The sequence below is a fragment of the Schistocerca gregaria genome, chromosome 2 (genome assembly GCF_023897955.1).
Source record: "Schistocerca gregaria isolate iqSchGreg1 chromosome 2, iqSchGreg1.2, whole genome shotgun sequence".
In the NCBI taxonomy this organism is placed as follows: Eukaryota; Metazoa; Arthropoda; class Insecta; order Orthoptera; family Acrididae; genus Schistocerca; species Schistocerca gregaria.
Window position 1 is genome coordinate 121,529,849 of NC_064921.1, and position 25,561 is coordinate 121,555,409.

The 25,561-nt window shown below is 41.2% G+C and overlaps 1 protein-coding gene across 1 annotated transcript in view; it reads right to left on the minus strand.

Moving 5' to 3' along the window:
• Positions 1-25,561, minus strand: part of LOC126336485 (dynein axonemal heavy chain 7) — a 978,012-nt gene that overhangs the window by 82,328 nt on the left and 870,123 nt on the right. The window contains exon 57 of the mRNA XM_050000228.1: positions 11,161-11,317. Within this exon, the coding sequence (XP_049856185.1) occupies positions 11,161-11,317 (157 nt within the window). The remainder of the gene's footprint in view (positions 1-11,160; positions 11,318-25,561) is intronic.

The following is a 25,561-nucleotide window of genomic DNA, read 5'->3' on the forward strand; positions in this document are numbered from 1 at the left end:
TGTGCGTGTAAAAAATGGGACTTTAATTGGCAGAAGAGTAGTACCTAATCCCATTCTTAACCTCAGAGAAGGAGGCATACTCTACATGAAAACTGCTTTGTCTCTTATTTCACAATTGTTTGCATCACAGTTAAGCTGAATTAAATTTTTATTGTTGTCTACAAAAACCATTACCTGAAACAAATTCCAGAAACTGACAGTGTGTTAGATCAAAATGAACTAAGTACCCACATCAATTATGGCAATGAAATCATACAACTGTATCCAATATGCTTATCACAAACTGTCAATTATATACTCCTGGAAATTGAAATAAGAACACCGTGAATTCATTGTCCCAGGAAGGGGAAACTTTATTGACACATTCCTGGAATCAGATACATCACATGATCACACTGACAGAACCACAGGCACATAGACACAGGCAACAGAGCATGCACAATGCCGGCACTAGTACAGTGTATATCCACCTTTCGCAGCAATGCAGGCTGCTATTCTCCCATGGAGGCGATCGTAGAGATGCTGGATGTAGTCCTGTGGAACGGCTTGCCATGCCATTTCCACCTGGCGCCTCAGTTGGACCAGCGTTCGTGCTGGACGTGCAGACTGCGTGAGACGACGCTTCATCCAGTCCCAAACATGCTCAATGGGGGACAGATCCGGAGATCTTGCTGGCCAGGGTAGTTGACTTACACCTTCTAGAGCACGTTGGGTGGCACGGGATACATGCGGACGTGCATTGTCCTGTTGGAACAGCAAGTTCCCTTGCCGGTCTAGGAATGGTAGAACGATGGGTTCGATGATGGTTTGGATGTACCGTGCACTATTCAGTGTCCCCTCGACGATCACCAGAGGTGTACGGCCAGTGTAAGAGATCGCTCCCCACACCATGATGCCGGGTGTTGACCCTGTGTGCCTCGGTCGTATGCAGTCCTGATTGTGGCGCTCACCTGCACGGCGCCAAACACGCATACGACCATCATTGGCACCAAGGCAGAAGCGACTCTCATCGCTGAAGACGACACGTCTCCATTCGTCCCTCCATTCACGCCTGTCGCGACACCACTGGAGGCGGGCTGCACGATGTTGGGGCGTGAGCGGAAGATGGCCTAACGGTGTGCGGGACCATAGCCCAGCTTCATGGAGATGGTTGCGAATGGTCCTCGCCGATACCCCAGGAGCAACAGTGTCCCTAATTTGCTGGCAAGTGGCGGTGCGGTCCCCTACGGCACTGCGTAGGATCCTACGGTCTTGGTGTGCATCCGTGCGTCGCTGCGGTCCGGTCCCAGGTCGACGGGCACGTGCACCTTCCGCCGACCACTGGCGACAACATCGATGTACTGTGGAGACCTCACGCCCCACGTGTTGAGCAATTCGGCGGTACATCCACCCGGCCTCCCGCATGCCCACTATACGCCATCGCTCAAAGTCCGTCACTGCACATACGGTTCACGTCCATGCTGTCGCGGCACGCTACCAGTGTTAAAGACTGCGATAGAGCTCCGTATGCCACGGCAAACTGGCTTACACTGACGGCGGCGGTGCACAAATGCTGCGCAGCTAGTGCCATTCGACGGCCAACACCGTGGTTCCTGGTGTGCCGTGCATGTGATCATTGCTTGTACAGCCCTCTCGCAGTGTCCGGAGCAAGTATGGTGGGTCTGACACACCGGTGTCAATGTGTTCTTATTTCCATTTCCAGGAGTGTACATCCAACAGTGAAATCAAACAATGGGAACTCCAGCCTGGAATATCAACAATATTAGGAAAAGGATACATTGCTACCCACTGTAAAGATACCATGTAGAGTTGCATACAGGCATAACAAAACGACTGTTACACATTTAGCTTTCGGCTAAAACGAAAACACATACACACATTCATACAAGGAAGCAGAGCTCACATGCAAATGACTGCCATCTCCAGCAGCTCAGACTGGAATGACAACAGTGAAATCAACTGCCCCAATGCTATTCATAGGTAGATTGGTGAATATTAGCATCCAAGATCAATTGCTGCTATGGAGATGAGTTCTCACAGTAAAATGTAGCAGGCAGACAGTGATGTGGATTTAGCGCAGTAGCCGTTGTCCTCCCAACCCCAATATGTGATCTGTTTAACTGGGAAGTGACTGTGACCCATTTCATACAAGTCGAGTAGTGAATATGACTGATCTCAGCAAATTGCATACATAATCCCTATGCTGTCAGGAATAAATCTTGATGAATGAGCTCCTCACTAACAAATTAACAAATACTCTCTGAGTGACAGCATGATTTCATTTATCTACTTCAACATCTTCTAGTTGATAGGACTGTTGCTACAATTTGTATCCTTGGCTAACAGCTGGGAGAAAATTTGGGCATTTATCAATACTATTAAAGCAAAAGCAGAATCTTTATTATGAACTTTCTAATCTGAGTCAAAACACACTCTTGTCTTTGGTGTGGGAAATTGCCCCTACAGGCAGATGAATGAGCAATGATCAACAGCATGAGAATGCAGAAGGCAATGGAAACTAAAGCATTAAAGATATATAAAATGTACCAACAGGAAATGTGGCCTATAATTGAAAAAGTGTCATGATGATCTCTCCAATAGCAAAAGATTCCAGAGCAGTCCCCCATTTGGATCTCTGGGAGGGGTCTGCCAAGGGGGAGGTGACTATGAGAAAAAGATTGAATAACCAATGAAAGGATAATGCTCTACGAGTTACAGCATGAAGGGTTAGAATGTTGAACATGGTAGGGAAGCTATAAAATCTGAAAATGGAAATGTAAAGGTTCAATCTAGATAAACAGGAGTTAATGAAGCGAAATGGAAAGAAGACAAAGATTTCTGGTCAGATGAGTATAGGGCAATTTCAACAGCAGTAGAAAATGGTATAACGGGGAGTAGGATTCATTATGAATATGAAGGTAGGGCAGAGTGTGTGTCACTGCGAACAGGTTAGTGGTAGGCTTGTTCTTTTCAGAATTGACAGAAAACCACCACCAACAACGATAGTTCAGGTATACAAGCCGATGTTGTAAGATGAAGATGAAGAGACAGATAAAATATATGAGGATACTGAAAGGGTAATACAGTATATAAACAGAGATGAAAATCTAATACTCAAGGGGTATTGGAATGCAGTTGTAGGGGAAGGAGTGGAATAAATGGTTGCAGGAGAATATGGACTTAAAACAAGGAATGAGAGAGAAGAAAGAATAATTGAGTTCTGTACTAAATTTCAGCTAGTAATAACGAATACTCTGTCCATGAATCACAAGAGAGGAGGTGTACTTGGAAATGACTGGAAGATACAGGAAGATTTCAGTTATATTACATTATGGTCAGACAGAGATTCCAAAATCAGATACTGGGTTGTAAGGCATGCCCAGGAGCAGATACATACTCGGATCACAGTGTAGCAGTGATGAAGAGTAGGCTGAAGTTTAAGAGATTAGCCAGGTGGGATCAATACACAAACAACAAGATACCATTGAAGTTCTCTAATGTTGTAGATACAGCAATATGGGCTCAGTGGCAGTGCAGTTGAAGAGGAGTGGACATCTCTAAAAATGGCAATCACAAAAGTTAGAAAGAAAAGCATTGGTACACAGAATGTAACTGTGAGGAAAACAGGGCATACAGATGAAATTCTTCATTTGATTGATGAAAGATTGAAGTACAAAAATGTTAAGGGAACAAAATAAATAGGAAGTGTAGGGAAGCTAAGTTGAAATTGATGCATGAAAAATATGAAGAAATCAAAAAAGAAATGATTGTTGGAAGGACTGACTCAGCATATAGGAAAGTCAAAACATCATTCAGCAAAATTAAAAGCTGGGGTGGTAACATTAAGAGTGCAACGATAAATCCCCCGTTAAATGCATAAGAGAGAGAGGGGACGAGGAGATTAATGTTTAACGTCCCGTCGACAACGAGGTCATTAGAGACGGAGCGCAAGCTCAGATAAGGGAAAGATGGGGAAGGAAATTGGCTGTGCCCTTTCAAAGGAACCATCCCGGCATTTGCCTGAAGCGATTTAGGGAAATCATGGAAAACCTAAATCAGAATGGCCGGAGACGGGATTTAACCGTCGTCCTCCTGAATGCGAGTCCAGTGTGCTAACCACTGCGCCACCTCGCTTGGTGCATAAGAGAGAGTGGATAGGTAGAAAGAGTACATTATAAAAGAGCTTTGGAGGACTTGAGATGAAATAAGTCGGAAGGGATAGAAATCATTCCATCATAATTTCTAAAATTGTTGAGGAAAGTTGCAACAAAGTGACTGTTCACGTTAGTGTGTAGAATGTGAGTCTGGCAGCATACCATCTGACTTTCAGAAAAATATCATCCGAAGACTGCAAGAGTTGAAAAGTGCAAGAATTATCACACAATCACCTTAACAGCTCATTCATCCAAGATGCTCACAAGAATAGTATACAGAAGAATGGAAAAGAAAACTGAGGACATGTCACATGATGATCAGCTTGGCTTTAAGGCAACAAAGAGGCAATTCTGATATTGCATTGATAACATAAGCAAGACTATAAAAGAGAGACATGTTCCTAGAATTTGTCAACTTGGAGAAAGTGTCTGACAATGTATGATGGTCGTTCAATGAGTAATGCCTCAAATGTTTTTAAAAAAGCCATTAATATACACAGACAAATGGCCTTGTTGGTGCTTCACATTTGATGTTTGCTCTGTGTGCCGGTGAAATTCTAAACTGTTCTGGCAGATGGCAGAGCCATAGTACAGTGTCAAAATGGCATCTACATACAACTCACGTTAAAGCAGTGTGCTGTTATTGAATTCTTCTGTGCAGAAAAAGGAACTACGGTGAACATCCATAAACATTTGTGTGCAGTGTATGGCAATGCTGCAGTTGATAGGACTAATGTTGCATAATGGGTAAAGAAAGTTACAGCCTCTCAGGAAATGCAGAGACGGAGCTTGATGAACAGCCCCACTCTGGACATCACGTCACAGCTACTGCTTTAGACGTGCTGAATTGTGTGGATGCCATAACTTGTGCCAACTGGCACACCACAGCTCAACAATTGGCTCTACAGTTGTCAGGCAGCATTGTAAGTGCATCTGCAATGATCAAGATTCTTGAATATTAAAAGAGGTGCTTTTACCAGCAGGTAATACATGCTCTTCCACAATGTTGGCATACAGCTAGAGAACATGATGGAGACTACATAGAAAATAGGACAGGGACAAGACATGTTGATGTATATTGTAACCAAATTCAGAGTCTTAACAATAAATATGTTCTGCCCTCACAAAATGGTGCAAGATGTTCGAAAGTCTGATAAAAATAGGGGTAAGCTGTTGGGAGAGGTGTGTTAAATATACAATATGTACAAGAGCCAAGAGGGAATAATAAGAGCAGATGATCAAGAACAAATTGTGTCCCAAATGTGCTCTACAGGATTCAAATAGGGAAATGGGGGTGGTCAAAGAAGTGCTCTATGCCCATGGAAAGTTCCTCAAACTATTCTGACAATAATCAGGAGTGACAGTACGGTTCATTTTATGGTGAAGGCAGCACTTTAGTTCAGTAGGGAAGTATTTACACCAAGCCATGTGTATATAATTCTTTTTGCAAAAAAAACAATAAAGACATTTGTTGAATGCAAGGAAACAAGATTAGCAGAGGTACATGAATATTGTACTCTACGGAAACTAGTACATTGAAGTTGAGGTCACATAAATATTGTATTCCAACTAAAGCATATGGACCATCTTTGTGATGCAGTAGGAAAACAGATGTGTATGAGGCAATAATAGATACCTTCACTCATCCCATTTTACCCAATGTAAATGTACTCCATATTAGGGAACATCAATAACCTAAGGTCATTGACATACTTGTATTAAGCAGCAGCACGTATCAATGAGTAGCATTAATTATCACAACAGAAGCCCTTCTCCATACTTTGAGCATTCTACATCCAGATATATACACAGTACAGTTTGTTACGGAAGGTGCTTTGCACCAACATTTAGTTATCTGTCAAAATATATTCCCTCTATAATTTCTGTATTTTACTCCCACAATCCCAAAGTGAGATACAGAAAAATAGTGGCAGCATTGTCACACAGCCCTCCTCAAATAATGCTTCTCTTATTTTATCCGGAAATGTCACCTTCTCTCGAAAGATTTCCATTTAATTTCACTGAGTATCTCTGTTACATTTTTTATGGGCTGTACCAAATTTGGTGGTTCTAGCAGCATGTATCTGAATTGTTTGATGTCTGCTATTAGACATGTCTGATAAGGACTGTAAACATAGGAGCTGTTCTCCAGAATTGGTTGCTATTGTGTCTCATGTGTAAATTTCCTTTAAAATTCACTGCACTTCCATAGAGATCTTCTAACAAATTTAAATCTTCTAGTAAGTTACCAACTACTGATTTTATGCATATGTCATATTTCATACTACTCCCACAAGAATTACTCCTAAATACTGTTTCATGCTACAGATATTCACCACTGACCTTGTAATTGGATACTACTGTGTCCTTTATTTTCATTAGGAAATTAGATTGCATTTATCCAAATTTAAAAAGAGCAGCCCTTCATAACTCCAAGAATAAATTATGTGCAAATCTTTCTGCATTTCCTTTCAGTTTCCTAAAGACTGTGCCTTCCTTACACAAAAGCATCATCAACAAACAATCCTATTGTGCTGCTGACCCTATTTGATAAATCATTTACGTATACCAATAACATTATTAATCCTACCATACTTACTTGCAATAGAACTGATGTTACTTTTGTTTTTACTGGACATCGACATCCACTGTAATGTACTGAATTCTATCACTTCAAAATTCACTGAGCCAAATGCATATCTGTGAAGATTCGTAGAATCACACTTTGGTCTTTCTTAGTAGACAATGTATCAAATGCCTTTTGCAAATTTAGAAAGACAGAATCTGCCTGAGCTCCTGAATCAACGTGCAATTACAGCACATGCACCCTTCTCTTTGGTTTTTAATGTAGAGTAAGTTGAGTTACACATGTGGGTAAGGGTTTCTGTAACTTGTAGGAATCAACTGGTCAAAGGATGATATTGAAGTTCACCAGTTGTTATTGCCCAGTACTGATAGGCAATTATTTATTAGACTATCAATCTCCATTTGTTGTTACTGTATCTGGCGATTAAACATGCCTCTGTAATCAATATGTTGTTGCTGCCAACGGCAGATGGATAGGGTAGCAAAGAATTTGTTTCTAGTTCCAAAATTAGTGCTGATAGTTTTAATAATTGTTTTGTAAACAGTGTAGATAGTGTAGTGACTAAGATACCTGATAGTAAACATGAACCTAGCTAGTATTTGGATGTTGCCTATAAAAACCAAAATGCTTTGAAAAATGTGTTTTATTTTGAACACATTTGTGTAGAAGATGTACACTCTGTCATTCATTCTCTTAGCAAAAATGATTCACTGGATATTTACAATATCAGCTCTAAAATGTTGAAACTTAGTAGTCATAATATAGCAGAGGTTCTCTTTCACATCATAAACTACTGCTTTGATGAAAGTTGTTTCCCTGAAAAATTAAAAGTAACTAAAGTAATCCCAGTCCACAAAAAGGTGACAATAATTTGCCTACCAATTATAGGCCAGTTTCTCTTGTACCTTTTTTATCCAAGGTCATTGAGAAATTAATGAGTATTCAAATAATCAATTTCCTAGATTCTCATAAATTACTTTCAAATAGCCAGTTTGGGTTTAGGAAAAATCTATCAACATGTGATGCTGTTATGAGCTACATGTGTAACTGTCTTGAAGCAAAAGAAGAAAAATTTATTGTAAGTACAATTTTTTTTGATTTATAAAAAGTGTTTGACACTGTGTGCCTCAACACTCTGCTGCTGAAATTAAAAACTATAGATTTCTCAGTCTCTGCTATTAAAATTATTCAGTCATACTTATCTAATAGATCTCAAACTGTTTACTTGAATAACCAATATTCTAGTTTTTTTATTTATTTTATTTTTTACCCGTTAACCATGGTGTTCCTCAAGGGTCAATCTTGGGTCCTCTCTTGTTATATATTATACACTCCAGGAAATTGAAATAAGAACACCGTGAATTCATTGTCCCAGGAAGGGGAAACTTTATTGACACATTCCTGGGGTCAGATACATCACATGATCACACTGACAGAACCACAGGCACATAGACACAGGCAACAGAGCATGCACAATGTCGGCACTAGTACAGTGTATATCCACCTTTCGCAGCAATGCAGGCTGCTATTCTCCCATGGAGACGACCGTAGAGATGCTGGATGTAGTCCTGTGGAATGGCTTGCCATGCCATTTCCACCTGGCATCTCAGTTGGACCAGCGTTCGTGCTGGATGTGCAGACTGCGTGAGACGACGCTTCATCCAGTCCCAAACATGCTCAATGGGGGACAGATCCGGAGATCTTGCTGGCCAGGGTAGTTGACTTACACCTTCTACAGCACGTTGGGTGGCACGGGATACATGCGGACGTGCATTGTCCTGTTGGAACAGCAAGTTCCCTTGCCGGTCTAGGAATGGTAGAACGATGGGTTCGATGACGGTTTGGATGTACCGTGCACTATTCAGTGTCCCCTCGACGATCACCAGAGGTGTACGGCCAGTGTAGGAGATCGCTCCCCACACCATGATGCCGGGTGTTGGCCCCGTGTGCCTCGGTCGTATGCAGTCCTGATTGTGGCGCTCACCTGCACGGTACCAAACACGCATACAACCATCATTGGCACCAAGGCAGAAGCGACCCTCATCGCTGAAGATGACACGTCTCCATTCGTCCCTCCATTCACGCCTGTCACGACACCACTGGAGGCGGGCTGCACAATGTTGGGTCGTGAGCGGAAGACGGCCTAACGGTGTGCGGCACCGTAGCCCAGCTTCATGGAGATGGTTGCGAATGGTCCTCGCTGATACCCCAGGAGCAACAGTATCCCTAATTTGCTGGGAAGTGGCGGTGCGGTCCCCTACGGCACTGCGTAGGATCCTACGGTCTTGGCGTGCATCCGTGCGTCGCTAGGGTCCGGTCCCAGGTCGACGGGCATGTGCACCTTCCGCCGACCACAGGCGACAACATCGATGTACTGTGGATACCTCACGCCCCACATGTTAAGCAATTCGGCAGTACGTCCACCCGGCCTCCCGCATGCCCACTATACGCCCTCTCTCAAAGTGCGTCAGCTGCACATACGGTTCACGTCCACGCTGTCGCGGCATGCTACCAGTGTTAAAGACTGCGATGGTGCTCCGTTTGCCACGGCAAACTGGCTGACACTGACGGCGGCGTTCCACAAATGCTGCGCAGCTAGCGCCATTCGACAGCCAACACGTCGGTTCCTGGTGTGTCCGCTGTGCCGTGCGTGTGATCATTGCTTGTACAGCCCTCTCGCAGTGTCCGGAGCAAGTATGGTGGGTCTGACACACCGGTGTCAATGTGTTCTTTTTTCCATTTCCAGGAGTGTATATGAATGACCTACCTAGCAATGTAATAGGTGATACTACAATCTGTTACTTGTATGCAGATGATATCAGTTTAAGTGTTACAGTGCCTACAAACAATAACATAAGTAACTCTACCTCACTCAAGGTAGATATACTTTCTGACTGGTGCAATGCCAATAGCCTGTCTATGAACATAAATAAAACACAGGAATTAAACATTTCTTATAACAGTACAATCACCTTAGAGACAGTTCCTGTAAAGTTTCTTGGTACTGTTTTTAGGCTGGCAGGCACATGTGAATTATTTAACACCAAAAATCTCTAAAGGAATATTTATGCTCAGAAAATTACAAGCAACAGTAGATGAGAAAATTTTGCTTTCTGTCTATTACAGTTATATTCACTCTCAGTTGACGTATGGGACAATCTTGTGGGGAAATAATTTCTACTCAAAATGATTATTTACAGCCCAGAAAAAATCTGTCAGACTGATAAGTAAAGTATCACCTAGAACTCACTGTAGAGAATTATTTATTAAACTTAGTATTAGTCCTTGCCATGTGTATACATATTTCAATGTCTCTTGTACATTAAAAAGAACTTGTCTAGTTTTGAACTGAATTCTGATGTACATAGTTATAACACACGACACTGTAATGATGTAAGAAAAGACTACTGCTCATATACCAAAACTCTAAACAGCTTCAAACACACATCTGTAAAGCTGTTTAATAAACTACCAGAGTCAGTTAAGAGACTGGAGCTGAAAAAAATTAAGCTATTTGTAAGAACTGTATTAATTCAAAATTGTTTTTATACAATGGAAGATTTCTGTGAGCAGAATCTCTAACATAGATTAATTATTTGTTTATCTATTGCCAATGTTGTTTGTACATTTATTGACATTGCTTATACAAGCTTTGCATCTCTGTAAATGTTTTGTTTTTGGGAAATAAAAATCAATCAATCAATCAATCAATCATAGAGATGGCCACAGTAATAACTAAAATGAAATATCAGGTGGTGCATCTACAATGATCAGTCTGTTCATCCTGACTTCACTGCAATGCTCAAAATTACTGCATACCACCATCAACACTACACACTGTTTGCTTGTATCATGGTAACACAGAGACTGTGTGTGCAGCAATCACCATGTGTCTTCTTCCATGATGATTTGTCAGCCCTCTTCCTGCCAGTTGCCAATAATGGTTGCACTGGCTATGTATCTTATCCTCTGTGACTGCACCACACTACATTAAATCTGGACCATGTGGGTGACTGACAGCACCCAACTGGCCACAACAACACAACACTGCGATTAAGTTATATGCCTAATGTGGCCTTTCTCTGGTATTTTTTTCAGGCTCACAGCCCATGGACAAATAAAGATTTGAAGTGAATACTGTGTTATTATGGCTAGCAAAAGTAACAATACAATAGTCCATATTTATCACAACTGAAAGAGTTATGCAACACAGGTTGCAGAACTTTTTATGGATTTGGGATGCTGTTTTGAATATGCTAATTGCATGGATCTATTCTTAAAACCTTCAGGCTAGGTAATGTGCCAAGAAAGTGTTATGGGTCATCCTGCACTTTAATAGTAAATTTTTGGTCACCCATTTGAGCTGCAAAAGTTTGGTATTAGATCTGTGACTCAATGAAACTGAAAAAGGTCCATTACCTGTTGGGTCAAATGGATAAAAATCTTCTTCAAGAAGTTCTTTGCAGTAAAACTTGGCAAGAATAGTGTTGAGACATCGTCGATCCCAGTCATCGGTAACACGACCCCCATAATTGCATTCTCCAGTTAAGTAACGAAGAGCATCAAACTGCACATCCTGCAAATAATGAAAACAAAAATTTTACTATTTATTACAAATACATGTTCTGTTTTATGTGTGCCACATCACATTCACATCATATAACACTGTTGTCATTGGTAGAAGAAGTACTTAATGAAATGTAATTTCATGATGTGTCCATACATTGCAATGTTCCCTTGACATTTCTGCTTTGAATCTGTTGACTTCTCATAGTTTTCAGCTGCTCCATAACTATATTTATATCTTGACTATGCCAAAATAAGTCATTCCAGCTTTGTTTTTTGGCAGTTCTTCAACATACTGCTGATTCTCATAAATAAACAGGATCAGTTTCTTCAGGAACAGTCTCCACTTATTCTTCTATAATCATACAGTAAATCCTTCTACACAGAACTCTCATGGCTTATCTTATTGAGACGTTACATAAGAGTGACATGAATTGAAACTGTACAATCTTCTACTGTTTCTTCATGGAACACTCCAAGCATTGTTTTCCTGAGTTCTTTTACTCTGGGCTTGTCACACTACCCCAAGCTGGGAAGACAGTACATGGAGTGTGCACAGATGGCAACATAGATACTTCATCTCATGGAGTTACTGCAACACCATCCCACCCTGAAGACATGCGGCATCCCTCAGTGTACAAAACTGTTAAGGCTTTCGTGGCCACTTGTTGACAAACTGCCTATTGGCTTCTGTCTCGGGTTCTTCGGCCGACATTCATATAAAGATTTTTCTGATGTTTCGCCAGCATGAGTGGCTGGCATTGTCAAAGCTTCACCCTACATTGCCGGCAATGGAGGGTGAAGCTTTGACAATGCCAGCCACTCGTGCTGGCGAAACGTCAGAAAAATCATTATATAAACGTCGGCCGAAGAACCCAAGACAGAAGCCAATAGGCAGTTTGTCATCCCTCAGTGTACTCACAATATGCCATAATTCATAACAACATTTTAAAACACTTGTGCTCTTCTAAATACTGAATAATTATATCACTTATAGTTCATAAGCATCAATTGTTACATTGTCATAGCGTTACTCATCACTCTACTGTAGTGTTATGTAACATCACATGTTCCCCCACTCAGACGAATGCTCTCATAACAAGTTACCTAAGCTTAACTGGTAACATAACCAGTGCTATACATAACAGATTTCTTTAGAAAGTATGTTTAATATCTTACATACATATCTGTCAACTTCTAGAGACTATAATAGTAATATATTTATTTTGTTTTGTTTGTTCATAATGTTTTATAGTACTTCTTTCCTGCAGTCCAACTACCTAGACAGACAGCTTGTTTTTAACAAGTTTATACTTAGTTTTTATTTATTCTTATACTGCATAGCTATACAATAATTTCTTAACAAAGGTTATATTTATTTTTTACTTACTCATATATTTATTATTTATTGTATCTTCTAATGCTTTGTTGCCCTTCTTGTCCATAGCATTTATTTTCATTTCACAACACCACCTTTTTTAAATCTAAGTATAAGAGAAAAGTTCTTTACAATAAGTAGTTTATGCTATCATCACAACTTCTGCCAGCTGTTTCATACATCTTATTTTAATTTCATCTCTTTTGATCACTATGAATATACTATAGGAGCTTTAATTTGAGTATCTAGTAACGTTTGAGTTTTTTGTTCTATTATTTTTCTATCTTACAATGTTTAGTATAAAAACTCAGACATTTTTTCCATTTTTCATAATTCCCTAAACTACTATAACTAACAGGCTAGTACACCTCAAGTTTTTAATAAGCTTCAAAACCTTTAACCTTCTTAAAACTATTTTACTTGCAGAGACTAGTTTCAGAAATGACTCCCATTATCAAATCACCATCTTCATAATAATGTGATACAGCTGCTCATTAGCAGACAGGGCATCACTGCACTGGTCTATCCATCCACTTTTCCTCTGTATGATGACTCAACTGAGAATTGGGAAGCTTACAAAAAAAGACTCATATAGCATTTTTTGATTTTGGTGTGACAGACTTGAATTTATGCGAAGCCTTATTTCTCTCGTGGTTTCCACCTAAGGTGTATCAATTACTGTGTCAGCTTGCCCCTTTGCAAGAACCAGCAGCTCTTACTTTTGAGCACATGTACAGTTTACAGTTAATCTCTCATTGAAAATGAATACATTTTATAGCGGCATGAATTGAATTCTACCGATGCCACAAGAAACCAGACCAGTCATACAGGGTCTGGGCAGCCAAACTTCATGACCTTAGCCTAAGTGTCAAATCATTAGAGCCCACACAGAAGCATACCGACAATCCTTCTTTCCACGTACAATACGAGACTGGAATAGAAGGGAGAACCGATAGAGGTACTCAGGGTACCCTCCGCCACACACCGTCAGGTGGCTTGCGGAGTACGGATGTAGATGTAGATGTAGATTACTGGAGCCCTTAGTGACTCTGATGCAGACTCTGTAGTACCTGACAAAATTATCTATTCACTTCCAGACAAGGAACTGTGCCAGAGGGCTTTACTCTGTGAAAACGCCTGTGGTCAGAAGTTTTGCAAATGGAATAATTTTTTAATTTTTTGAAGCTTCTCAGGCAATGGATTACCAAATTGAATGTGGAGTGATGTGGCAGTTGTGTCACAAAGTGTCCCCCCCCCCTCCCCCCCCCCCCCCCCCCCCCACACACACAACAGATAACTTGCATGAGGGAGAGGCAGTCATTGTAGTAAAGATGTGCGCTCAGTGCCAAGCAGACCAAGGCTGGTCCAGCATCAGTGTTCTCTGTTGCCATCTTGTCATTTCCGTTTTGTCAAGCATAAACAATCGGCATTCCCTAAGCACTACACTACTTGTAATGCATGCCAACGCCACATTGCCTCCATATGCTATTCGCCAAAGGTTTCTCAAGATATGGACATGGACATAAACTGTGTGACTCCAAAACTTGTGCCTTCTTCCAAGTTGTTTATTGAGTTAAGTGCTTTTCACCAAACTCTCCAGCTACTGATTAACACATGTGCTGCAATGATGTTATTGAATACTCAAACCTATGTGAGTTTCGGTTTGCTATCGTTGACACCAATCACATGGAAGGTGGTCAGTTTTAACAAACAGAACAGTACACTGTTGGGACAATTTACAGCATCTACCTCTTACAGATCAATGGTTCATTCTGTTACATTTTTGGTGGTTGCTGGTGCCGGTGCCAGTGTTGAGAACTTCTTTGGGATGGACGCATTTCAGGCATTTGGATTTTCTATCATTGACACAGTTCACCATGTATCTGATCAGGTACCTTATTCTCAACTGGAGAAACTGTGTGAGGAGCTTTTGACTTGTTTTAAGAAGCCTTACGATGTGCTACAAACTTTGCTGCTCATATTTCTTTGAAATCCATGGCTTGGCCTTGCTTTTGTCATGAGCGTCCTATCCTTCTCGTCCTGAAAGATCGGGTGAAAGCAGAACTGGACAGAATTCAATCTCAAGGGATGGTGCAACCTATTATGACTAGTGAAAGGTCATCCCCACTGGCTGCATTTCAGAAGTTGGAGAAACTTCATCTCTGTGGCGAGTTCAGTATGACTGTCAATGTTCAGTTGATCATAGTTACATATCCTCTCCTATCTGGAGGAACTACTGGCAAAACATGTGGAGGCCAGCACTTTTCTTTGTCTAAAGCATGTCTGTAGCTTCCTGTGCATAAAGAATCTTGGCAGGTTCTGGGTCGGAATACTTTTTGGGCTATATGAACATTTTTGCCTTGCTTTTGGTGTGGCTAATGCCACTGCCATTTTCCAATGATTTTTAGAGCAACTGACTATGCCTGTCCTGGGTTGTATTAATTATTTGGATGATGATTGTTATTGGCTCTTCCATGGCAATCACTTGAAAACTTTGGGAACTTCTTTTTCTGTCTTATAGTCCACAGGCTTATAGCATAACCTTGTGAAATCTCAGTTTTTTCAATCTTCCACTGTTTATTTGGGATCTTGCAGGATGGGGTTCAACCACATTCAGGGAAGACAGCCTTCTACCATAAATTCCTGCGACTTTGAAGCAATTCTGGACATGTTGGATGTCACATTATCCTGTTGGAATTGTCCAAGTCTGTTAGAATGCACAATGACATGAATGGAGGCAGGTGATCAGACAGGATTCTTATGTAAGTGTCACATGTTATAGTTGTATCTAGACATATCAAGGGTCCCATATCACTCCAAGTGCACGTGCCCCACATCATTACAGAGGTGGTCACAACAACCCACCTGTTGCTTGCCTTGTTATGCAAGAATGTACCTTTTTTGCTCGCGCCTAGGTTGTGAATGTGCTTTTCAAGTATTGAATCCAAACTCCTCTCGGCTCCTTGTTTAGCAAAGCAGCACACAGTTTTGGTGACTGACACCCCATAGTATGGCTTCACTACAGTTCTAGCACACCAACATGCCAACAGCTCTGAACAATCTGTTCCTTTCACCTCTAAATCCCTTACTCCAGCCCAGCAGCATTACTCTTGGGTGGATGAAGTGGCTCTTGCCACAGTCTATGCTCTCCAGAAATTTCATGTTTTCTTGTATGGCTCCAAGTTTCACCTTATTACTGATCATAATACCTTAGTTTCCTTGTTTAAATGTCATACTGGCTTGCCTGACGAAGCAGTACTTTGCCCACAATGCTGTGTACTGTTCTTGTTTTGCTACAGTTACAAAAACCATTTGTGACCTACATCTTAATATGTCAATGCAGACATCTTGTACCACCTGCCTGTGAGTCCTGATTCCAGATTTGATCATACAGAATTCCTTTGCTTCCATCTTGATATTGAGACACAGGTCATGGTTGAAGGTTTCCCAATTATGAACTCATGCATAACAGCTGCCATTGTTGCCAACCTGGATCTCCATCTGGTTGTTTGATTTGTTCAACAGGGCTGGCCAGATAAACCACTGGGTCGGGCTTCGACCCCCTGCACAACTACTTTTCCTTGCGGTGTTGCCTCTTTATTTTTGAGAACTTGTTTGGGATGGTGTTTTCTGTTGTCCACGGAAGATCTCTCTCCCAAAGCAGTCATTCCAGCCACATTACAGACGTTTTATGCCTTCTACAATAGGACCATGAGGAGTTTTGTGCACTAAACTGTTAGCTAGGAGACATGTTTTTTGGTCAGTTATTGATGAAAAAATTGTCTGTTTTGTCACAGCTTGTGAGCAGTGTGCCCAGGCAACTGCAAGGGTGTCTGTCCCCTGGCTTGCTTCACACCAGCCATGAGGACATATTCATGTAGACTTCGTAGATCCTTTCTTGAAATCCTATTGGCTCTTGGTTGTGCTTGCATTTTCCCAGTTTCCTTACATTCTCTGGAGGGCATTGATGTCAGCTGAAGTCACAATTCATATGTATTTGAGGTTTTTTTTCTATTGAGGGATTTCTTTGTACCTTAGTATCTGATAATGGACCCCAATTCATTTAGCAAATCTTTCAATTGTTTTCTTCCTGTCACAGCATCTGTCATGTTATGACTCCAAAATTCCACCCTCAATCAAATGGCAAGTTGGGACAACTAGTGTGTATATTCAAGTCCCAAATGAAAACCTAGTTGTGGATTCTTAGCCAGCTTAGCTGCTTTCTGAGCACCTATCTCTTCATGGCTACGGGGAAAGCAGCCACACACACTCTTCCATCTTCTGCCACCCGCACTGCTCCCTCTGCAGTTGGGTTCATCTGGCCACTTTGCTCTGGAATCACCAGTGTGGGTGCGAGGGTTTGTTCACCAGTCCAAGTGGATACCAGTCACTCAAGTCTGTCACTGCGGATGCCATCTTCATGACTTCTGTACAACTAATGGCCTGTTGGCACACCACTTTGTTCAGTTGCAACTCCACTTGTTGCTGGAAGCTTGTGGTTCACGGATGTGGCACCCATCACCACAGACCATCCCACAGCCCTCTGCCACTGCTGTGGAGGTGCCCTTGCCCCATTGGCCACTTCCTGCACTTGCGGTGCCCTGCGGTTCCAGATTCCTGGTGCTGGGTACAAGTCCGTCTGCTGTTCCGGTTGGGCCACCTCCACTGGCCCCCTCACCATCATCGCCTCAGCCATAATGATAAATGGGTCTTGCCCAGTCTCCTTTACACTGAGACCTGCCTGTTGATGATGATGATGCAGAGATGCTGATGGCACCCTTCTCTCCAGTGCTGTCATTGGGCACTGTGCAGGCCCACCAACCTTGGGCATGCCCGCATCCTCGCACATTCCAGCCCTATGCTCTGGTGCCATTCAGCACTTTTCCCTGCCCCACGATTGACACTGTTAGCTCTGCTCCAGATCAATGGATGTGTCTCTTGTTGGGGCACGAGCATCTCTTCTGTTGCCTGGGCAACCTCTTCTCATGAAGGAGGGGTGTGTTGTATCATGTTACTATTGCATGTGAGTGTGATTGCACGTAATGTAGTGTTGCTGCATATGTATACTTAAATCAACTGCCAACTGCATCAGTGCAGGCCAGTAGCTAGATGCTGCTCGTAGGAAGTGTGCACTTGGCACAATCTCCCCTGGACCATCTACCAGTGAAATGAAATGTTGTGCAGCGAGGACCTCCCGGAGGGTAGACCTGATTGCCTAGTGCAAGTCTTTTGAGACAATGCCACTTCGGCAACTTGCATGTCGATGAGTATTAAATGATGATGATGAAGATGACACAAACATCCAGTCCCTGAGTGGAGAAAATCTCTAAACCAGCCAGGAATCAAACCCCCCTCCCCAGCATGACAAGCCAGCTACGGTGGTGGACATCTACCGGTTACTCATGCCTAAATACAGGTGGAGCAGCGTTGGCTCACATTCACTATGTTTTTTCAGTCTGTTTCAGTTCATAATGTGCACATCAGTTGCTCTGTGTATCACATATGTTGTGGTGTATGTATGATTCTTTTGTCTTGTGATGTGTGGAGTCACGAGAGGCTTATTTCCATTCATTTTCAGAGATTTATGAATAAAGCCATATTTCTGTTACTTGGATTGGATTGGTTTCATGTATTACTTGGTTACTACAGGTGTCCCAAGTGTATGCAGTGATTCTGTGCAAAACAATGTGTTATAAGTTACCTGACGCAAACTGTGTGTAAAGCAAAGAACACTGTATCACAAGGACCATCATCCTGATTTAGGTTTTTATAATCATTTCAGGCAAATGATGGGATGATCCTTCACAAAACGGTTCAAATGGCTTTAAGCACTATGGGACTCAACATCTGAGGTCATACACCCCTAGACTTAGAACTACTTAAACCTAACTAACCTAAGGACATCACTCACAGACATGCCTGAGGCAGGATTCGAACCTGCGACTGCAGCAGCAGTGCAGTTCTGAACTGAAGTGCCTAGAAGCGCTTGGCCACAGTGGCCGGCCACAGTTAACTAGCTCTTTTATCCTCCATAAAACATACTTATATATTCTGTATGTATGCATATTTAGAGTTACTTATTTTGTTTTGTATTGTGATGCCAAATCCTACATCACTGTGAAATGGTCTCTGCATGAATAAATAAATAAACTAAAATCATTTATTGACGGTTTGAAAAAAGATGATGCATGTAATTATCACAGATACTGAAATATGATAATAAATGTCCATGTATTGTCGATTAGGAAAATGCTAAGTTTAATCACAGACACTTTCATTTTCGTAAGTGTTTTGAACAATTAAGAAAAAAAAGAAAAGAAAAGAAAAGAAATCACGGCTGTGCTGCCAGCCATATCATGGTGTATTTAGGTTCACAATAGAGGTACATTACTGCAATGACCATTCATATTACTCACATTAACTAACTTTCTCATCACAAAAAGTTCCATATATTCATTATTTGATTAAAATATTATTATTATTTATAGGTTTACAACTTTACTTGATGGAACAAGTGACCTTCTATTGACTTTGTGTCTACAATTGAGAAGTATGGCATCAGGATTCATGTGAGGCCTCTAAGGGCTTATTTTATATTTGATACTTCTAAACACTTGGACAATCAAAGCAATAAAATACAATGGAGAAATTTGCATATTATAAGATTTATCGCTTAAAGAATGTATGGGTTCAACTTGAGTATAATCTCTAATCTGGATGTCAATCCCTCATCTACCTTATTAGCTTTTGTTTGTAAGTGATTTTGTACAGAATACTTATCACTTTGGCACTAAAAGGCAAGAGAGCTAATGCTGAATCAATGACACACAGTTTCCCAGCTACAAGCTGATGCTCGAATATATACAGGAAGATTCTAGGCCATAATATGCGATTATACACATATCAAAAAAAAGTTTTGCATCACCCCAGTTCCCAGAACTCCTGAAGATAGACGTTTACTGTGGACACTCTGTCACAGACACAGTCCCTTTGACTGTTTAGAGATGTCACTAAACCCACCAAAAGATGTAAATAACAATGCATGAGCAGGGCTGATTTAATGGAGGGTGTTCAACAGCCAATCAGTTCCGGTCATACCACCAAGATTACACAGCTTGTGTTGTCTGTAATTCAACCATGCCTAGATGGTCAGTACTGCAGTTCAATCAGGCCTGTGTTGTTACTTTGTGCCAGGAAGGGCTCTCAATAAGGGAAGTGTCTAGGTGCCTCAGAGTGAACCAAAGCGATGTTGTTCGGACATTGAGGAGATACAGAAAGACAGAAACTGTAGATGACATGTCTCGCTCAAGCTGCCCAATGGCTACTACTGCAGTGGATGACTGCTGCCTATGGATTATGGCTCAGAGCAACCCTGGCAGCAATGCCACCATGTTGAATAATGCTTTTCATTCAGCCACAGGATGTCATGTTACAACTCAAACTGTGCGCAATAGAGAGCATGATGGGCAACTTCACATCCGACGTCCATGGCAAGGTCCAGCTTTCCAACCATGACACTGTGCAGTGTGGTACAAATGGGTCCAACAACATGCCAAATGGACTGCTCAGGATTGATATCATGTTCTCTTCACCAATGAGTGTTGCATATGCCTTCAACCAGACAATTGTCGGAGATTTGTATGGAGGCAACCTGGCCAGGCTGAACGCCTGAAGCACACTGTCCAGTGAGTGCAGCAAGGTGGAGGTTCCCTGATGTTTTGAGGCGATATTATGTGAGGCTGGTGGTCATGGAAGGCACTGTAACAGCTGTACAATACATGAAGGGCATCCTCCGACCGATAGTGCAACCATACCGGCAGATTATCGGTGAGGCATTTGTCTTCATGGACGACAATTTGTGCCCCCATCATGCACATTTTGTGAATGACTTTATTCAGGATAACGATATCACTCGACTAGAATGGCCAGTATGTTCTCCAGACATGAACCCTATCAAATGTGCCTGGGATGGATTGAAAGGGGCTGTTTATGGATGACATGACTCACGAACCACTCTGAGGGATCTATGCCTAATTGCTGTTGAGGAGTGGGACAGTTTGGACCAACGGTGCCTTGATGAGCTTGTGGATAGTATGCCATGATGAATACAGACGTGCAGCTATGCAAGAGGATGTGCTACTGGGTATTAGAGGTACAGGAGTGTACAGCTATCTGGCCACCACGTCTGACGGTCTCACTGTATGGTAGTTCAAGATGCAATGTGTGGTTTTCATAGGCAATAAGAAGGGCAGTAATGATGTTTATGTTGATCTCTTTTCCAATTTTCTGTACAGGTTCTGGAACTCCCAAACTGAGGTGATGCAAAACTTTTTTTTGATGGTTGTAATATTTATTTATTTAACTATTTATTGCTACAGGAAAACTTATATACATACAATATATTTCAGATTTAGGACATATCTTACAAAACAATCACACTATAAAAATAATTCTTTAATAAAAAGATTTTGGCAGCTTATTTAATGCATTTATGCATTTGGTATTCTTAATAATTTCTGGTAGCTTTTTATAGACTGTTACACCAGAGCAATAAACACATTTTAAAATAGACTTGTGATGGAATAATTTACACATATATTGTCCCTTAATCTGAGATGGTGTTCATATACAGCACTATTTTGGATAGAGAGAGTCTCTTTCTTCATCATAATCCCTTTTTTGTATAGAGCACAATTGCTGGGATATAACCCAGGGTGGGGCTACTAAAGAGGACGTCGTTATCAGGAGAAAGAAAACTGGCATTCTACGGATCGGAGTGTGGGATGTCAGATCCCTTAATCGGGCAGGTAGTTTAGAAAATTTTAAAAGGGAAATGGATAGGTTGAAGTTAGATATAGTGGGAATTAGTGAAGTTCAGTGGCAGGAGGAACAAGACTTTTGGTCAGGTGAATACAGGATTATAAATACAAAAACAAATAGGGGCAATGCAGGAGTAGGTTTTACAATGAATAAAAAAATAGGAGTGCAGGTAAGCTACTACCAACAGAATAGTGAACGCATTATTGTGGTCAAGATAGACACGAAGCCCATGCTACTACAGTAGTACAAGTTTATATGCCAACTAGCTCTGCAGATGATGAAGAAATCGATGAAATTATTCAGGTAGTGAAGGGACACAAAAATTGGAATTTGAGAGTAGAAAAAGGGAGAAAAGAAAACATAGTGGATGAAATGGATTGGAGGAGAGAAATGAAATAGGAAGCCGTCTGGTAGAATTTTGCACAGAGCATAACTTAATCATAGCTGACACTTGGTTCAAGAATCATAAAAGAAGGTTGTATACATGGAAGAATCCTGGAGATACTAGAAGGTATCAGGGCAGAAATGTAGGAATCAGGTTTTAAATTGTAAGACATTTGCAGGGGCAGATGTGGACTCTGATCACAATCTGTTGGTTATGAACTGTAGATTAAAACTGAAGAAACTGCAAAAAAGGTGGGAATTTAAGGTGATGGGACCTGGATAAACTGACTAAACCAGAGGTTGTACAGAGTTTCAGAGAGAGCATAAGGGAGCAACTGACAGGAATGGGGGAAATAAATACAGTAGAAGAAGAATGGGTAGCTCTGAGGGATGAAGTAGTGAAGGCAGCAGAGGATCAAATATGTAAAAAGACGAGGGCTAGTAGAAATCCTTAGTAACAGAAGAAATATTGAATTTAATTGATGAAAGGAGAAAATACAAAAACGCAGTAAATGAAGCAGGCAAAAGGGAATACAAACGCCTGAAAAATGAGATCGACAGGAAGTGCAAAATGGCTAAGCAGGGATGGCTAGAGGACAAATGTAAGGATGTAGAGGCTTATCTCACTAGGAGTAAGATAGATACTGTCTACAAGAAAACTAAAGAGACCTTTGGAGAAAAGAGAGCCACCTGTATGAATATCAAGAGCTCAGACAGAAACCCATTTCTAAGCAAAGTAGGGAAAGCAGAAAGGTGGGAATATATAGAGGGTCTATACAAGGGCGATGTTCTTGAAGACACTATTATAGAAATGGCAGAGGATGTAAATGAAGACGAAATGGGAGATACAATACTGCGTGAAGAGTTTGACAGAGCACTGAAAGACCTGAGTCGAAACAAGGCCCTGGAAGTAGACAACATTCCATTGGAACTACTGACGGCCTTGGGAGAGCCAGTCCTGACAAAACTCTACCATCTGGTGAACAAGGTGAATGAGACAGGCGATATACCCTCAGACTTCAAGAAGAATATAATAATTCCAATCCCAAAGAAAGCAGGTGTTGACATATGTGAAAATTACCGAACTACCAGTTTAATAAGTCACGGCTGCAAAATACTAACGTGAATTCTTTACACCAAATGGAAAAACTGGTAGAAGCTGAACTCAAGGAAGATCAGTTTGGAATCCGCAGAAATGTTGGCAGTGTTGACTGGAATACTCTCTTTCAAATTCTAAAGGTGGAAGAGGTAAAATACAGGGAGCAAAAGGCTATTTACAATTTGTACAGAAAGTAGATGGCAGTTATTAGAGTCGAGGGACATGAAAGGGAAGCAGTGGTTGGGAAGGAAGTGAGACAGGGAGAAGAAATAAAAACGTTGAGGTTCGCCGATGACATTGTAATTCTGTCAGAGACAGCAAAGGACTTAGAAGAGCAGTTGAACGGAATGGACAGTGTCTTGAAAGGAGGATATAAGATGAACATCAACAAAAGCAAAATGAAGATAATGGAATGTAGTTGAATTAAGTTGGGTGATGCTGAGGGAATTAGATCAGGAAATGAGACACTTAAAGTAGTAAAGGAGTTTTGCTATTTAGGGAGCAAAATAACTGATGATGGTCGAAGTAGAGAGGATATAAAATGTAGACTGGCAATGGCAAGGAAAGCGTTTCTGAAGAAGAGAAATTTGTTAACATCGAGTATAGATTTAAGTGTCGGAAGTCGTTTCTGAAAGTATTTGTATGGAGTGTAGCCATGTATGGAAGTGAAACATGGACGATAAATAGTTTGGACAAGATGAGAATAGAAGCTTTCAAAATGTGGTGCTACAGAAGAATGCTGAAGATTAGATCGGTAGATCACATAACTAATGAGGAGGTATTGAATAGAATTGGGGAGAAGAGGATTTTGTGGCACAACTTGACAAGAAGAAGGGACCAGTTGGTAGGACATGTTATGAGGCATCAAGGGATCACAAATTTAGCATTGGAGGCCAGTGTGGAGGGCTAAAAATCATAGAGGGAGACCAAGAGATGAATACACTAAGCAGATTCAGAAGGATGTAGGTTGTAGTAAGTACTGGTACATGAAGAAGCTTGCACAGGATTGAGTAGCATGGAGAGCTGCATCAAACCAGTCTCAGGACTGAAGACAACAACAACAACAACAAAACCCATGAAGCAGGAGAATATTTCAACCTTTTATAAAAGGCTTACATGAACTATCATTTGCTTTTCTTATTGTTTGGATTATTCTCTTTTGCTTCCTGAATGTTGTTGTGTCAGGAGAAGAATTTCCCTGAAAGATAACACCATATCTTAAAAGGAAATGTATCCAAGAAAAATACACAGTTTTTACAGTTTCAACAGTTGCATTGCTAGATAGTATTCTGATTACATATGTTAGTTTAGACAGTTGGGAGTTTAAGGATGTAATGGGAGAGTTCCATTTTAGATTTTCTTGCAGGCAAAGGCCTACAGATTTTGTCAGAGTGGCATTCTGAATTTCTTGGTTATTCATGTGAATTTATGGCTTTTGGTATAATCATTTGCTGGGGCTGAAAGTGTAGAGTATCAGTTTTTTGAGTGTTTAAGACAAGCCTGTTCCTATAAAGCCATTGTGAAACTTCATCTGTTATGACACCTGTAGCAGTGATAGGATCTTTATTATTTTCAACTTCAATAAGCAGAGTGGTGTCTTCTGCAAATAGTATTGCTTCTGTTTTCTTTACACATGAGAGGAGGTTATTAATACATGAGAGCAGATTATTAATGTATACTAGAAGAAGGAAGAGTGCTAAGGCAGAGCCCAGTGATATACCACGTGACAGTGAGGATTGCCTGAAAGGTATTTCTGTGTCGTGTTAGTATGTTTGTCTAACCTGAGATCCCCCCCCCCCCCCCCCTCTCTCCACCACATACGTACCACGGACCTTGCTGTTGGTGTGGAGGCTTGCTTGCTGCAGCAATACAGATAGCCATACCATAGGTGCAAGCACAATGAATGGGTATCTGTTGAGAGGTCAGACAAATGTGTGGTTCCTGAAGAGGGGCAGTAGCCTTTTCAGTAGTTGCAGGGGCAACTGGCTGGATGATTGACTGACCTAGTCATGTAACATCACCCAAACCAGCCTTTCTGTGCTGGTACTGCAAACGGCTGGAAGCAAGGGGAACTACAGCCATAATTTTTTCTGAGACCATGCAGCTCTACTGTATAGTTTAATGATGATGACACTTCTTGGGTAAAGTATTCTAGAGGTAAAATAGGCCCCCATTTGGATCTGCAGGTCAGGAGTACTCAGGAGGATTTTGTTACCAGGAGAAACAAAAGCGGTGTTCTACCAATCGGAACATAAAAGGTGTACAAGTATGCTTCTGTCATTTGCCGATAGGTTGTGAGAACGGTAAGCAGTGGTCGAAAGAAACAGATTGCAGATGTCAGGCAGTTAGCTTGGACCTTGGTCAACAAAACCTCTTTCAAACATTAGTCAATTTGTGTCAGCATCATAAAGTTGTTCTTGATTGAAAATGTTAGTTTATGAGCCTAATTCTCATAATTTGCAGGAGGTGTTACTGTTTTGTTTCTATACGAGGAAAACAGCAGCTGAGTCTCATCAAATGCTCTCAAGTACATATGGTAAGGACCCTACTAGTGAAAGAATGTATCATGAGTA